This window comes from Molossus molossus, unplaced genomic scaffold (assembly GCF_014108415.1).
Source record: "Molossus molossus isolate mMolMol1 unplaced genomic scaffold, mMolMol1.p scaffold_m16_p_11, whole genome shotgun sequence".
Lineage (NCBI taxonomy): Eukaryota > Metazoa > Chordata > Mammalia > Chiroptera > Molossidae > Molossus > Molossus molossus.
The window spans coordinates 1,030,682-1,047,295 of NW_023425346.1; the positions used below are offsets into that span (position 1 = coordinate 1,030,682).

At 45.2% G+C, this 16,614-nt stretch overlaps 1 protein-coding gene and 1 long non-coding RNA gene across 4 annotated transcripts in view; one reads left to right on the plus strand and one right to left on the minus strand.

The window, feature by feature from the left end:
• Positions 1 to 5,522, plus strand: part of SAP130 (Sin3A associated protein 130) — a 74,807-nt gene extending 69,285 nt beyond the window's left edge. For all 3 annotated transcript variants that reach the window (XM_036253445.1, XM_036253446.1, XM_036253447.1), the window contains exons 19-21: positions 3,274 to 3,377; positions 4,396 to 4,509; positions 4,708 to 5,522. In XM_036253445.1, the coding sequence (XP_036109338.1) occupies positions 3,274 to 3,377; positions 4,396 to 4,509; positions 4,708 to 4,866 (377 nt within the window). In that variant the 3' untranslated portion in view covers positions 4,867 to 5,522. The remainder of the gene's footprint in view (positions 1 to 3,273; positions 3,378 to 4,395; positions 4,510 to 4,707) is intronic.
• A 4,917-nt stretch (positions 5,523 to 10,439) lies between these two features.
• Positions 10,440 to 11,627, minus strand: LOC118625114. Its single transcript, XR_004958620.1, has 3 exons — positions 11,428 to 11,627; positions 11,060 to 11,143; positions 10,440 to 10,488 (listed from the first exon to the last, which is right to left on the minus strand). It is a non-coding gene; the product is annotated as an uncharacterized LOC118625114 (long non-coding RNA).
• Positions 11,628 to 16,614: the final 4,987 nt, after the last annotated feature.

The window sequence follows — 16,614 nt, forward strand, 5'->3', positions numbered from 1 at the left end:
GATGTGCCTGGCTGGCGTCGCTCAGTGGTTGAGCATCAACCCATGCACCAAGAGGTCGCCAGTTCAATCCCGGTCAGGGCAAATGCCCAGGTTGTGGGCCAAATCCCCAGTGGGGGGCATGCAGGAGGCGGCCAGCCATGTTCTCTCTCACCAATGTTTCTGTCTCCCTCTCCCTTCCTCTCTCTAAAATTAATAAAGAAAAAAATATTTAAAGAAAAAGAAATGAAGGATGCACTAACTGAAAAAATAATTTACAGGGAACCAATAGTAGAGTAGATGAAGCCAACACTCAAACCATCGATTTGGAGTATAAGGAAGCAAAAAACATCCAATCAAAACAGCAAAAAGAAAACAGAATGCAGAAAATGAGGATAGTGTAAGGAGCCTCTGGCACAACTTCAAGCGTACCAACATTCGCATCATAGGGGTGCCAGAAGGAGAAGAGAGAGGGCAAGAAATGGAAAACCGTTTGAAACAATAATGACAGAAAACTTCCCTAACTTGGTGAAGGAAATAGACATACAAGTTCAGGAGGCACAGAGAGTCCCAAACACGATGAACCCAAGAGGCCCACACCAAGACACATCATCATCAAAATGCCAAAGGTTAAAGATAGAGAATATTAAAAGCAGCAACAGAAAAGCAGTTAGTTACCTACAGGGGAACTGCCATAAGACTGTCAGCTGATTTCTCAAGAGAAACTTTGCAGACCAGAAAGGAGTGGCAAGAAGTTTTCAAGGTGATGAAAAGCAACGACCTACAACCAAGATTACTCTATCGTGCAAAGCTGTCATTTAGAATCGAAGAAAATATAAAGCGTCTCCCAGACAAGGAAAAGCTAAAGGAGTTCACCACCACCAGATCAGTATTATATGAAGTGTTGAAGGGTCTTCTTGAAGAAGAACAAAAATGTGAACAATAAAATAGCAAAAACAAATATCTGCTAACAAACAAAATTTATCTCAAAATGAACAAGCAGAACAGAAACAGACTCATAGATACAGAGAACATTTTGTTGGTTGCCAGATGGGAGGGGGATTGGCGGGATGGGTGAAAAAGGTGAAGGGATTAAGAAGTACAAATTGGTAGTCAGACTGAGGAGCCTCAGAGGGAAGTGGTAAACCAGAGAACTTCTATGCGTATATGTATAACCAATGGACACACACAGTAGTATAGGGAACATAAGAAGGGGTGGGAGCAGGGAGGAGGGGGTCGATGGGGCGAAAGGGGGGACATTTTCTAATACACTCAACAATAAAGTTTTTTTAAAAAAGAATTCATGTGTTCTAGGTAAAAGTCCCTTAGCAGATATATGTATACTATCTTTGCACCTTCCTGTGAATGTATTTCACACTAAACAGTTTGTTTTAATGCCTGTAGTGAAATCTACAAGTACTACTAAAATGTGATGTCAGTAGGGTCAGCGCACTGTATCAGGGTCACGGTTGTAATACTGTACTGTAGTTTTGCAAGATGCTACCACTGGGGAAAACCAGGTAAACACACAGCATCTCTGTATTATTCTGTAGAGCTGCATATGAATCTACAATTGTCTCAAAAAATTTAAAAATTGTTTAATCATATTCATGCTAATATTTGCATGCTAGAGAGGGATTTATTTTAACTGATGAACTTAGAGCAGTTTTAGGTTCATGGTAAAACTAAGCCTTAGGTACAGTGGTTTCCCACAGACCCCTCCCTCCCACCTGCAAAGCCCTCCCATTAGCACCCACACCACCTGGCACACCGGTCACTCATAGTCCTGCACTGATACACTCATCTGGTCCCATCATCCACAGGGCTCCGTGTCTGTGTGCGCGTCCTGTGCATTCTCCGTCTTCACAGATACACAAGTGGGTTTTGTTTTTTTTGTTTTTTAAATAAAATAAGAAAACTTTTTTTTCCTGTTTTGATTTTTAGAGAGGGGGAAGTGAGAAAGAGAGAGAGATAGAAACATCGATGAGAGAAAACATCGATTGGCCACCTCCTGCATGCCCCCCACTGGGGATCAGGCCCATAACCTGGGCATGTGCCCTGACTGGGAATTGAACCGGCGACCTCTTGGTGCATGGGTCAACACTCAACCACTGAGCCACACTGGCTGGACAATAAAATAATTTTTAAATTTTTAAAAAATAAAATACCTATGTATTATGTAAATATATTAAAAAAATTTTTTTCTTCATTAATTTTAGAGAGAGAAAGAGGAAGGGAGAGGTGGAGAGAGAATTATTGGTGAAAGAGAACATCGATTGCCTGCCTCTTGCATGTCCCCCACTGGGGATCAATCCCACAACCTGGGAATGTGCCCTGACCGGAAATCGAACAGGCGACTTCTTGGTGCATGGGTTGACGCTCAACCACTGAGCCACATCGGCCGGGCTGTAAATATATTTTAAATCCTGGTTACACAGGCAATAAAACTTCCCAGGTACAGCTAAATTTACCTTTGACAAGCACCCCTCAATCCTAGTTTGTCTCTCTTTAGTGCAAATGATACATTTCATTTCTATCTTATTGCACAATTTTGATTGCTAGACTTTTCTACCCATATTTAGGTGTTATACAAATTTGATTCCTGTGATTTCTCCAAGATCTAGGTAACAGTAAAGAGCTTCTGAGATGCCCTGGCTGGTTTGGCTCAGCAGTTAGAGCGTCGGCCCACGGTCCAGAGAGTCCCAGGTTCGGTTCCCGCTAAGGGCTCGTACCTCGGTTGCAGTTTGTCCCCGGCCCCAGTTGGGGTCGTGTGGGTGGCAACCAGTCGATGTGTCTCTCTCACATCGATGTTTCTCTCTCTCTCTTCCTCCCTCTCTCCCTCCTGCTCTATCTGAAGATGAATGCAAAAGTGTCCTCAGGTGAGGGTAAAAAAAAATTAAAAATACTTAAAACTTTTTTAAAAAGATAAAAATAAGAAAATAATAAAGACCTTCTGAGACTTCGTGCCCCCTCTCCACGTGCTTGCAGGCATCACAGGAGCAAGGCTTCAACCCTCCAGGGACCATTTTCTCTGTCATAAGACGTTGGAATGATAACCTGCCATCTTTTGAACTCACTAGATCAGCAGAGCATGTCTTTGAAGCATTCTTACAGGGTGGACTGAAAGGGAGCTTTTATTCATGTTATCTGTTCCTAATGGCTTACATGCAAAGGATTTATTTACAGATATTTAAGTAAAGAAATTCTTGATAAAATGGTAGCACTTGAGCAGCTTACACATGAAGAATTTTAGCTTTCTAAAAATTGAAGTATACTTCTTATTTTTTATGGTTCCAGAGGAGAAGAAAGCTATGCTGCAGGAAATAGCAAATCAGAAAGGAGTGTCCTGCCGGGCCCAGGGCTGGAAAGTCCACCTCTGTGCTGCCCAGTTGCTGCAGCTGGTAGGTGGGGTCCCACAGTTCTGCTTAAGGGGGGAGCCATGTCAGTGTCTGAGTGCAGAGAGCGTTTTTCTTTGAGGAATCCTGACGCCTTCCCTGTTAACATGAGTCATGATAGAGTTTCTACGTTTGCTGTGTACTATAATTACTGTGTCTGTCTCATAGATGTCATTGTGGTCTAAATATATCTCAGTTCTGGCATGCAGGAACACCTGTGGTGTCAGACCTGCAGCTCAGTGTCAGTGTTGTTGCCATGACCCACACGGGGAGCCCCAAACAGCCTCACTGGGAGCCCCCACCTGCTCTTCCCAGGCCAGGCTCAGTTCCCCTGAGGACCAGGCTGTAGTTCTCTGCCGGCTCCTGTTATTCAGATAAGCCAGTCACCCCATTCCTGGGGTCCCTCCCCCTCCTGAGACCACAGAACCTGCCTCCTGCAGCCCCTGCTGGTTCCCTGTGCTCCTGACCACAGGCCCTCCTGGCCCCAGTGCCCGCCTGGTGTGCAGTGTCCTTCCTGGGCTGTGTTCATTAGTCAACTGCTCTCGCTCCCCGCTGTCCACTGTCAGGGCGTGTTAGTTCTCGACCACGACCAGAACCGTAGGGCAGGACTGTCTCTGCACCAACTGGGTAGGGGTGCAGCGGGAACAGCAGCCTCGTTAAGTTTTCTTCCTTTGGCGTAGCTGTGACCTGAAGAGCATTGTTACACGTATATAAAAAACAGTGGTCATGGCTGGTTCTGTGCTTAGCAGAGAAACACATTTCTGTGGAACTTGTAGACTTGTCTTCCAGAGGAATTGAATTCAGGGCAGTACTGAAAAGTTATCCTTAAGGATGGACTCTTGATTACAGCAAATTGTAGTGTAAGTTGTTACTGATCACTTAACTCATTGAGAGAAAGGATTTCATCACCCAAACATCCAAACAAGTTTAGAAAGGTGATTCAAGGTGGGTTTATTTGCCTGAAGTTAACCCCAAAAAAAGTATTTCTGAGGTCATGATGCGCCCCCCTCCCTTTGTTTTGCAGACCAATCTAGAACACGATGTTTACGAGAGACTCACCAACCTACAGGAAGGGATCATCCCAAAGAAAAAAGCAGCCACCGATGATGACCTGCACCGAATAAATGAGCTGATACAGGTTTGAGTGAGCCCTTTCCCTTCTGACCATCCACCTGATAGTCTTTACTATGAAGTCTTCTTATGTTCCCTCCCTCATCCACTAGTAACTTCAGTAGGAGCCTATTCACTTGCGCCTCCATCACCAAGAAGCACTGCCACTCTCTGTGGACGCTGAGCCCTGCTCGGGCCTGCTGACGTGGCCTGTCCTTTGTTGCAGGGGAACATGCAGAGGTGCAAGCTGGTGATGGACCAGATCAGCGAGGCCAGAGACTCCATGCTGAAGGTTCTGGACCATAAAGAGCGAGTCCTGAAGCTTCTGAACAAGAATGGGACTGTCAAGAAAGTGTCAAAATTGAAGCGAAAGGAGAAAGTCTAGATCCAGAAGCATCTGGACTGTGGAAACAATTTAAGAAGAATGATGGTGGGGGTGGAGGGAGGGTTTTGGTTATTTTCAAAGTGAACATTGCAATAAAGGAAGCGTTCCTTACTTCACATGCGAGAGCAGAGGGGCCCGTGGCACCCGTGTCCCAGCAGGGTCAGAGTGGATCTGACACCGTGGATCCCACTCTTCCTTAGGCACATCCCTCTTCAACTGTTCTGGAGGACTCTTGGGCCTGCCAGTTGGCATCAGTGACAGACGATGGCTGGCATTTCCCAGCTTTCCGGTTTATAGATTGTTTATCTGGTGGATTCCTGTAGGACCTACACTGAGCCTGGACTGAACGTCACCCTCCCCTCGCCCCGTCTGTACGTAACGTGGCCTTCAGCAGGCCCTGGCACCCCGAGGACCGGCACACTCTAAGGGATTTGAACTGTCAATGATCGTCATTGTAAGAACCATTTCAAAGTGAACTCGTACTGTCTGTTCTGCGTGTGTCAGAGTTGGGTTTCTGTGGAGGTTCAGAGCAGGCAGCACCGCAAGTTGCGAGGTCCTTGTTCCGAAGTACGTTCTTGGTTATCTGTACTTCTGTAGCTGGTGTGATGCTGTTAATTGTACGTACCGCACATCTCCAAATGTTAATAAAGGACTCAAAAGAGGTTTTGTACATGGGCCGTCTGCCTCGTTCTCTATGCCAGTCAGTGCGGTGCCAAACGTCACTGCGGTGTCGCCCTGTGGGATTCCATGCACACTGCCGGAGCTCACTCTGTTCGAGCTTGGCCACATCGAGTTCCACTTACCCGGTATCTGGTTAGCTCCAACACAATACAGCTGTGTCCCACACAGGTGTGCAGGGTTGAGTCTGTCCACATAGAGTTCCACTTACCTGGTATTCGGAGGAAGTCACGCAGCCCTTAGTTAGCTCAGACACAAGACAGCTGTATCCCACTGCAGGTGTGCAGGGTCGAGTTTTAGGACAAGTAAGGCTGTGGCAGTGGGAGGTGGGGCTCCCAGAAGTGTGGGCTTTCTCCACGGGGTTGCTTCCTCTTGCTGCTGTGAACTTACTGGAGTGGTGAGGTGTCCGGGCTTGCTTCCTTTGGGCACAGCAGCATGTCTCCCTTCTGGGTGCATGTTCTCCTGCCGCTAGACTTACATTTCCAGTTGCCACTTGGGGTGGCGCTCTTCTCTTTGCCCTGACCTGAACAGACGAGACAGTCTTTGCCACTTCTGACCAGGTCTTTGAGTCTGTACAGACTGGCTCACCTGAGACAGTCTTCCTCGGATTGGAACTAGAAGTTCTCGTGCGCTGCAGGGTTGAGAGAGAGGCAAAGTAGGCTTTCAGCCTTCCTCTGGGGAGGACACAGGCCTGCATGACTTGGCTAAAGAAGTCCCTGGAGTGAATGAACCGCTTCACTAGAGTGGTTTGTGGCTGCATGGAACCAACTTTGAAAGACAGTACTGATGGTCCGGCTGGCGTGGCTCAGTGGATAGAAGGATCATGGGTTCATTTCCCAGTCAAGGGCACGTACCTGGGTGCAGCTTTCATCCCCAGCCCCAACCAGGGTGTGTGCAGAAGCAGCCAATCGATGCGTCTCTCACCTTGATGTTTCTCTCTGTCTGTCTCTCTCTTCCCACCCACCCCTTCCACTCTCTCTAGAAATCAATGGAAAAAATAAACTCGGATGAGGGTTAATAAAACAACTGAGCCACACAATTCAGGCAAAAAATTATATCTTTTAAACTTAGAAATTTCAAAAGATCATTTTTTAAATGCTTTATAGTATTTTCATTTTCAGTGATTTTATCATAGTAATAATGTAGATGTACAATTTTAGAGTTTAAAAGTTACCTAGAGATTGTATGGCCCAGCCCAACCCATGATGGAATGGCACCTTTGACAGGTGTTCCATGCTTCTTTGTCACACAGCACAGATGCACAAGAGTGCGTGAAAAACATGTATGGCTTCAAAATTATTTTTTAATACGTTTTTATTGATTTTCTTAGAAACATCCATGTGAGAGAGAAACATCAATCAGCTGTCTCCTGCACGCCCCCTACTGGGAATCGATCCCGAAACCCGGGCATGTGCCCTGACCGGGAATCGAACCGGCGACCTCTTGGTGCATGGGTCGACGCTCAACCACCAGTCACACTAGCAGGGCTTGACATTATTTTAAATAATTGACTTTATTGTGGTATAATTACATAAAGTAAAATACCCAAATCTTAAATATACAATTTTATGCATTTGACAAATATATATACCCATAGCTAACATCTGAATCAAGACACATGACATTACCTAACTCCAGACAGAGTGCCCCTTGGTAGTCAGTACACTTCTTTTTTATTTTTTTTTAAACATTTTTTGTCTTTATTAATACTAGAGAGATAGGAAGTGAGAGGGAGAGAGAAACATGGATGAGAGAGAACATTGATTGGCTGCCTCCTGCATTCCCCACACTGGGTATCAGGCCCACATCCTAGGCATGTGCCCTGACCAGGAATCAAACTGTGTGGCTCAGTGGTTGAAGGTCAACCCACTGAGCCACATGGGCCAGATTGTAGTCAGTACACTTCTGCCCCCATTCCCCAGGCGAAACGTTGCTATATGTTATCATAGATCTGTCTGTTCCTGAACTTCATGCCAATGGAATCATACCATCCACACTTATTTGTGTCTGGTTTTTATGCTTAACATCATTTGAGATTCAAACATTTGTTGTATGTATTATATGTTGTTTCTTTTTACTGCTGGGTGGTATTCTACTGTGAGAATATGCAACCGTTTGTTTATTCATTTCCCTATTAAAGGACATACTGCTTGCCCGGCCAGGGCACATGCCTGGGCTGTGGGCTTGATCCCCAGTGGAGTGTGTGCAAGAGGCAGCCGATGGATGTTTATCTCTCACATCGATGTTTCTATCTCTCTCTCCCTCTTCCTTCCTCTCTCTCTAAAATCAATAAAGAAAAAAACATTTTTTGTTTTATTTTAAAGGACATATTGCTTCCAGTTATTGACTATTATGAATAAAAGTGTTATAAGCACTTGCATGCAGGTTCTTGTGTGGAAATAAATTTTCAATCAGTTGGGTAAAAACCTAGGAGTGTGATTGCTGGACCATAGGTTAGAAACTCTTCCTAAGTGACTGCACTACTCTGCATTCCCACCAGCAATGAATGAGCCAACACTTAGTGTTGTCAACGATTTGTAGTTTATCCGTTCTAATAGATTTGTACCAGTATCTCACTGATTTTATTTGTAGTTCTCTAATGATGTATGTTAAGCATTTTATATGCTCGTTTGGATTTTTATAGTGTTTGTGATGTATCTGTTCAGATATTTGCCCATATTTTAATTATGTTGTTTTCTGATTGAGTTTTAAGAGAGTTCTTTGTCTATTTTGGATATCAGTCCTCCTTCAGATATGCATTTTGGAAATATTTTCTCACAGTCTGTGGCTTATCTTTCTGTCTCCTTAATAGTACCTTTTCGCCTGACCAGTGTTGCTCAGTGGATTGAGTGTTGTCCCATGGACTGAGAGGTCCCGGTTCGATTCCCGGTCAGGGCACATGCCCAGGTTGTGGGCTCGATCCCCAGTCGGGGGCTGTGCAGGAGGCAGCAATAGATGTTTCTCTCTCACATGGATGTTTCTATCTCTCTCCCTCCCTTTCTAAAAAAAATCAATTAAAACCCTTTTTATTTTTTTTGATATTTTGTTCAGATAGAGTGGGAAAGAGAGAGAGAGAGAAACATCGACGTGAAAGGGACACATCGAGTGGCTGCCACCCTCACAACCCAACCAGGGCCGGGGACAAACTGCAACCAAGGTACATGCCCTCAGTGGGAACCGAACCCGGGTCTCTCTGGACCGCAGGCCGACACTCTAACCGCTGAGCCAAACCGGCCAGGGCAAAAACCCTTTTTAAAATAGTACCTTTTGAAGAGCAAAAGTTTTTAATTGGAATAAATTACAGCATCGATTTTTTTCTTTCCTGGATAGTGCTTTTGAGTTATATCTAATGACTCATCACCAAACCCAAGATCATCTAGGTTTTCTCCTATGTTTTGTTACAGGCTTTTTATAGTTTTGTGTTTTATAAAAATGGATCATGATTATTATTATTATTATTATTTTTTTTGCCATGACCATTTGTTGAAAAGATTATTTCCTGCATTGAACTATCCTGGCAATTGGTTGAAGATTTGTTAGTTATGTACATGAAAGCTTATTTCTGACTCAATTCTATTCCACTCATATGACTAGCCTTTGGCCAATACCACACACTGTCTTATCTACTGAAACTATTTTTAAACATGTTTTTGCTGATTTTTTTTTTAGAGAGAAAGGAAGGGAGAGAGAGACACATCAATGTCAGAGAGAAACATCAATTGGCTGCTCCCTGCACGCCCCCTACTGGGGATCTAGCCCACAACCCGGAAATGTGCCAGGACCTCTCAGTCCATGGGACAGTGCTCAATCTATTGAGTCACACTGGCCAGACTCTACTGAAACTTTCTTTTTTGGTATGTGCCCCTTGCGGGAACCAAACCCGGGACTCTCTGGTCCACAGGCTGACACTCCACCTGCTGAGCCAAATCGGCCAGGGCTCTACTGAAACTTTTAAGTTGTGAAAATGGGAAGTGTGAGTTCTCCATTTTGTTACTTTTTTAAATGATTGTTCCAAGTGTACTGGGTCCCTTGAATTTCCAAGTACAGTGATACCTCGGTTCTCGAACGCCTCGGTTTTCGACCAAATGGAGATTCGAGAAAGTTTTGTCTCGGAATCCGAACAAATATTTGGAACTCGAACTTCCGAGATGAGCCGAGTTGAGCCGAATGGCGTTCATTCGGCCCAGCGCGCCTTGCTTGCGTCATCAGTGTGAGTGCAGAGAGAGTCACGCTTTGTGGAGTCACGCTTTCCTATTGGTTTCATTGCTTCGGTTCTCGAACAATTCGGTTCTCGACCGTCCTCCTGGAACGAATTATGTTCGAGAACCGAGGTATCACTGTAAATTTTAGGATCTGCCTGTCAATTTCTGCAAAAAAGTCATTGGAAATGTTGAAGGTATGTTGAGTCTATAGATAAATTTGGGAAATTGTGCTACCCTATTATAGTCTTCAGGTCATGATTACAGCCTCTTTCAATTAATTTAGTACTGATCTAATGCTTTCAAGTGTTCTATAGTATTCAGAGTAAAAGTTTTTGTTAACCTCATTCCTAACATATTAATTTTTCTTTCTTTATTGATTTTATTTATTTATTTATTTTTGGTAGGTACCCCTAGCAGGAACTGAACCCAGGACTCTCTGGTCCGCAGGCCAATGCTCCAACCATTGAGCCAAACCGGCCAGGACTCTTTATTGATTTTAGAGAGAGAGAGGAAGGGAGAGGGAGAGAGAGATGGAAACCGGATAAGAGAGAACATCCATTGGGCCCCTCCTGCATGCCCCCCACTGGGGATTTGGCCCACAACCTGGGCATGTGTCCTGACCAGGAATCAAACCGGCGACCTCCTGATTCATGGGTTGACACTTACCCACTGAGCCACACCAGCTGGACTTGATGTTCTCCCTCATTGAAGTCTCCGTCTCTCTCTTCCTCTCCCTCTTTCTCTAAAATCAATAAAGAAAAAATATTAAAAAACAAAAACAAAGTTTTCCTTATACTATTGGTATAATTTTAATAAAAAATTACACTGGGTTCCAAGATGGTCCAAGCTATTCTACAGTGACAAAAGTCAGAACAATGTTTATCGTTTGATGGGGAATTCGTGTCTGTGAGGTGTTACAAAGGGGGCCTTCTGGGCTGCTGCAAATTTCTGCACCTTAATTTGAATAGTGGTTACATGGATGTATACTAGTGTAAGAATTCACCAAACTGTACACTTAAGATTTGTGCATTCTACATGTGTATGTATGAATGTGTGACCTGAGCTTTTCTGTGTAGTTTCATTTATTTCACTGGTAATACTAATAGAAGTTTAGAAACATTTTGATGTTTGTATGAACAGAGCTGACTCCATCTTGAGGTCATCTATAATCTTGAGTGAATCCACTTGGACTTGGACACCCCCCCCCCAGGGTGGACACTGGAACATGTACAGACGATGGACTAATCATGGAATTTACTTTAATTTTCCCTCCCAGGTGAGGCACCCTTGCCATCATGTGTCTCTGAGCTCACCCTGACGCCAGCGCCTCCCTGTGTCTGGTCCCTGTGTTCCCTCGGATGGCCCCCACACTCCTTTTCTGGCACGTAGGTCCATCTCTAAGTGGGGAGGAGGGGTAAAAGCAGGAGGTCTAGGGGATGAAAGGCGCAGAGATCTGAACACCCTGCTGCCCTAGGGACCACCTTGCTGGACACTAGTTCCCTGTGAAACTTAACCACAAGCTAGACTTGTCTGCCTCACCCTTTCATCTCCCGTCCCCTTGGGTGTTGGAGGGCCACTTTGCACATTACAGCCTCTTTATGGAACAGTGTTAAATTGTGTACCCAAGTGACACACAAAGTTTAAAAACACATCTTATCAGAATAATATCTGTTAACTTTACCACAAACAAAATACTGTTGGTCTGCCCTGGCCGGTGTAGCTCAGTTGGTTGATGAGTCCCGTGCACCAAAAGGTTGCTGGTTCGATTCCCAGTTGGGGCACATGCGGGGCTGCAGGCTCAACCCCCAGTGGGGTGTGCAGGAGGCGGCGACTGATGTTCCGCTCTCACCTCCATGGCTCTTTCTCTCCCCTCACCCATCCTGTCTCTAAAAATCAATAAAACATAATTTAAAAAAATACTGTAGGTCTTATCAGTTTATTTAAACTACTTCAGCCTGGCTGGTGTGGCTCACTGGACTGAGCATCGTCCCATGGACTGAGACGTCCCAGTTCAATTCCCAGTCAAGGTAATCTGTAGAGATTACAGTCTCCCTGGGCCTGCCTTTGTGGAGGCTGGAGCACAGATTCAGACTCTCTCTCTTACCCAGACCAGATTCATGTCAACCTGGAAAGTGGTGCAGACCAAATGTCTGTCACCCATCAGGAGCTCCTGTGAAACCTACTTCATTCATTACCACAGACTGGCAGATACCCTCACTCCATCAACGCACTGCTCATCCAAGGTGCAAATCTAAAAGAATGTCTTGTGTGCAGACTAATTTCACATTTATCACAACCCCCTAATACTAATGAGGTTCACAGTTATTGAGCATTTTTGATGTGGTACTCCTATAACAGCTTTATATGTATAAACATGTCTAAATCTCATAAGAACCCTGAGTTAGAAACTGCTACAACCCCATTTTACAGATCATAAACCAAGCCAGTGACATATTACCTTGCCCTAGGCTCACAAGTACCTATTGTCAAAGATGGACCCGCCCCCATGGAGTCTGGTCCTAGAGTGCACTTGTTAATAATCACCATATAGCCCTGGCCAGTTTGGCTCAGCGGTTAGAGCGTCGGCCTGCGGTCCGGAGAGACCCGGGTTCGGTTCCCGCTAAGGGCACGTACTTCGGTTGCAGTTTGTCCCCGGCCTTGGTTGGTCGTGCGGGTGGCAGCCACTCGATGTGTCCCTTCACGTCGATGTTTCTCTCTCTCTCCCTTCCTCTCTCTCCCTCCCACTCTATCTGTACAAAAAAATGGAAAAAATAAAAATAAAAAAATAAAAATAATCACCATATATTCTTTTTTTTTTTTATCATCACCCGAGGACAATTTTGCATTCATCTTCAGATAGAGCAGGAGGGAGAGAGAGAAAGAAACATAGACATGAGAGAGACACATCGAATGGCTGCCACCCACATGACCCCAACTGGGGCCGGGGACATACTGCAACCAAGGTACGTGCCCTTAGTGGGAATCGACGCTCTAACCACTGCTTAGTGGCTAGGGCCCATATATTCTTTTTTTTTTTATCCTCACCTGAGGACATTTTTTGTTCAGGTAGAGTGGGAGGGAGAGAGAGGAAGAGAGAGAGAGAGAGAAACATCGATGTGAAAGGGACACATCAAGTGGCTGCCACCCGCACGACCAACCAGGGCCGGGGACAAACTGCAACCAAGGTACATGCCCTTAGCGGGAACCGAACCCCGGTCTCTCGGGACCGCAGGCTGATGCTCTAACCGCTGAGCCAAACCGGCCAGGGCCATATATTCTTTTTTAACTGCGATATAATTGATAGAATATTGTGTAAGCTTAATGCCGTAATATTATTAATTACTGTAGAGTTAGCTAACACCTCTATCATGTCCCATAATTGCCATCTTTTTTTTCTTTATTGATTTTAGAGAGAGGGAGATAGAAACATCAATGAGAGAGAACATCGACTGGCCGCCTCCTGCACGCCCCACACTGGGGATCAGGCCCACAACCTGGGCATGTGCCCTGACCGGGAATCGAACCAGTGACCTCTTGATGCATGGGTCGGTGCTCTACCACTGAGCGACACTGGCAGGGCTCGCCATTACTTTTTAAAAAATTATTTAATTCATTTATTTATTTATTTTTAATCCTCACCCGAGGATATTTTTCTATTTATCTTCAGATAGAGTGGGAGAAAGAGGGAAAAAGAAACATCGACATGAGAGGGACACATTGACTGGTTGCCTCCTGCTTGACCCCAGGGCCAGGACAAACCGCAACTAAGGTACATGCCCTTAGCCAGAATCAAACCCATGACTCTTTGGTCCGTGGGGCGATGCTCTAACTGCTGAGCCACACAGGCCAGGCTCACCATTTAGTTTTTATGGTGGGAACAATAAGATCTAGACTCTTACCATGTAGAGGAAGAGCCTAGATCTCTTACTAGACTCTTTTTTTTTTTTTTTCAATCCTCACCCGAGGACATTTTTCCATTTTTTGTTCAGATAAAGTGGGAGGGAGGGAGGGAGAGAGGAAGGGGGGGGGGGAGAGAGAGAGAGAGAGAGAGAGAGAAACATTGACGTGAAAGGGACACATTGAGTGGCCGCCACCCGCACAAACAACCAGGGCCGGGGACAAACTGCAACCGGGTTACGCGCCCTTAGTGAGAACTGAAACCAGGTCTCTCTGGACTGCAGGCCGACTCTCTAACTGCTGAGCCAAACCGGCCAGGGCTCTTACCATGTAGCTTTAACCCTTCAAGGTAAGAAATAATGGCAAGCATTAGGGAGGCAGAGTATTTGTTTTGAGTTACTGCTGGTAAACAGTGGTACAGCTGTATCATGGCAGATCGGGATGACATTTCAGGATCATGCAGAGGGCTTGGGCCACCTACCTCTTCCTCAGTTCACCTTTCCCACCTTTATTATTTCCCCACTACTTGCTGGCTTTCTTTTTCACTTATTCATGCAGGCTACAAGTAATTATTACATGCTTATTACATACCAGATTTCTGTATTATGTGTAAGAGATGAAAACATAAATAAGATTCAGTATCTTCCCTGTTTATGGCATATATTGCTTTCGGTCTCTCCAGTTCGTAATTTAATTCTGTCTACCTTTACATCATTTGCTTGCTGATGTGAAGTGACCCCAAAGTGACTTTTTAAAAATTCTGACCTTTGCCCTGGCCAGTTTGGCTCAGCGGTTGGAGTGTCCACCTGCGGTCCGGAGAGATCCGGGTTCGGTTCCCGCTAAGGGCATGTACCTTGGTTGCAGTTTGTCCCCGGCCCTGGTTGGTCGTGCGGGTGGCAGCCACTGGATGTGTCCCTTTCACATCGATGTTTCCCTCTCTCTCTTTTCCTCTCTCTCCCTCCCACTCTGTCTGTAAAAGTGTCCTCGGGTGAGGATAAAAAAAATAATAATAAAAAATAAATAAATAAGTAAAAATTCTGACCTTTGCCTTTTGGTATTAAACAACCAACAATAGCAGCATGTCAATAAAATCACTTTTTTAAAATTTTTCCTTTTTTTTTCTTTATTGATTTTAAAAAGGAAGGAAGGGAAAGGGAGAGATAGAAACAACAATGAGAGAGAACATCGACTGGCTGCCTCCTGCATACCCCCGACTGGGGATCAGGCCCACAACCTGGGAATGTGCCCTGACTGGGAATCGAACCAGCGACCTCTTGGTGCAGGGGTCGACGCTCAACCACTGAGCCACACTGGCTGGACTCAGTAAAAAATGCCCGGCCAGTGTGGCTCAGTGGATTGAGTGTTGTCCCATGGACTGAGAGGTCTCAGTTCAATTCTGGGTCAGGGCACAGGCCTGGGTTTTAGTCTCGATCCCAAGTAGGGGGCGTGCAGGAGGCAGCTGATGGATGTTTCCATCTCCCCCTTCCTCTCTGAAAAATCAATAAAAACATTTTAAAAAATAAAATAAAATAAAAAGCCTTTTAGACAGCACAAAGCAAGGTTTCTTTATGGTTTAATGTGGGAGTGTTTCAAGTCCAGCTGAGTTCCATCATTTACCTCCTCATAGCTTGAGAACTAGGGAGCAATAGCTCCCTTATCTGTGGGCTGTTTCATGGCAATATAGTATGACCCTGGGAGCAAAAGACTAAGGCACTTTGCCAGATGCCACATTTTAAAATTTTCAGCTGGCAAGACCTTTATTATACGAAATTTATTTTGATTATAATAAGTCAAGATTCCATTTTCTCCAGAAACAAACCCAAAAGTTGACCTCTGGCTATTGCCTCCTACTTTTCTGGCTCTAGGCCATCTAATTTGTTGATTTTCAGGCAGACAGGGCTTAGAAACTGGCAAATGTGACCTCAACAGTGTCAAGACTGAGAGGAATTATGAAAACTACTATAGGAATCACTTTTTTAACTGTTGTACAAAGCACTGCCGTCTCTCCGTCTCTCTTGTCCTTTGCCTGGTTCCCTTTGAGAGTCCCAGGTCCAAGAGACAGCAGATATTCCGCTTCCTCAGTGTTTGTGGCCCACAGGCAATTATGCTAAAATCTGTAATAGTCGATATTATACTTGATTACATTTTTTTTCTTTTTTTTTTTTTTTAATTCTCACCTGAGTACATGTTTTCCAGTGATTCTAGAGAGAGAGGAAGGGAGAGGGGGAGAGAAACATTGATGGGGTTGCCTCCTGTATGTGCCCCAGCTGGGGGTCGAACCCACAACCTGGGTATGTACCCTGATGTGGCATCGATTCGGTGACCCTTCAGTGCACAGGACAGTGCTCTAACCACTGAACCACACCAGCCAGGGCCATGTTGCCTTTTACACTGGACACTTTTCTCTATCCACTGAGCACAAACATGTTAAGGGTTCCTTTGTGCGTAAACAGAACAGCACAACCTGAAACAGCCTGTCTGTGAGCTGGACTCTGTGTTTTTGTTTTGTTTGGTTTGGTTTGGTCTTTGTTTTCAGTTAGAGTGGGAGGGAGCCAGGGAAGAGAGAAACATCATTGTGAGAGACACATCAACTGGTTGCCACCCACACAACCCCAACCAAGGTCGGGGACAAAATGCAACGGAAGTACCTGCCCTTAGTGGGAACTGATCCCTGGACTCTCTGGCCCACAGGCTGATGCTCTAACCACTGAGGACCAGCCAGGGCTTTTTTTTTTTTTTTTTTTACTGATTCTAGAGAGAGAGGAAGGGAGAGGGAGAGAGAGATAGAAACATGGATAAGAGAGAAGATCGATAGGCCACCTCCTGCATGCCCCCCACTGGGGATTGGGCCCACAGCCTGGGCATGTGTCCTGATCAGGAATCGAACCAGTGACCACTTGGTGCAGGGGTCAACGCTCAACCACTGAGCCACACCAGACTAGACTCTTGTGTTTTTAACACAAGTGCAATG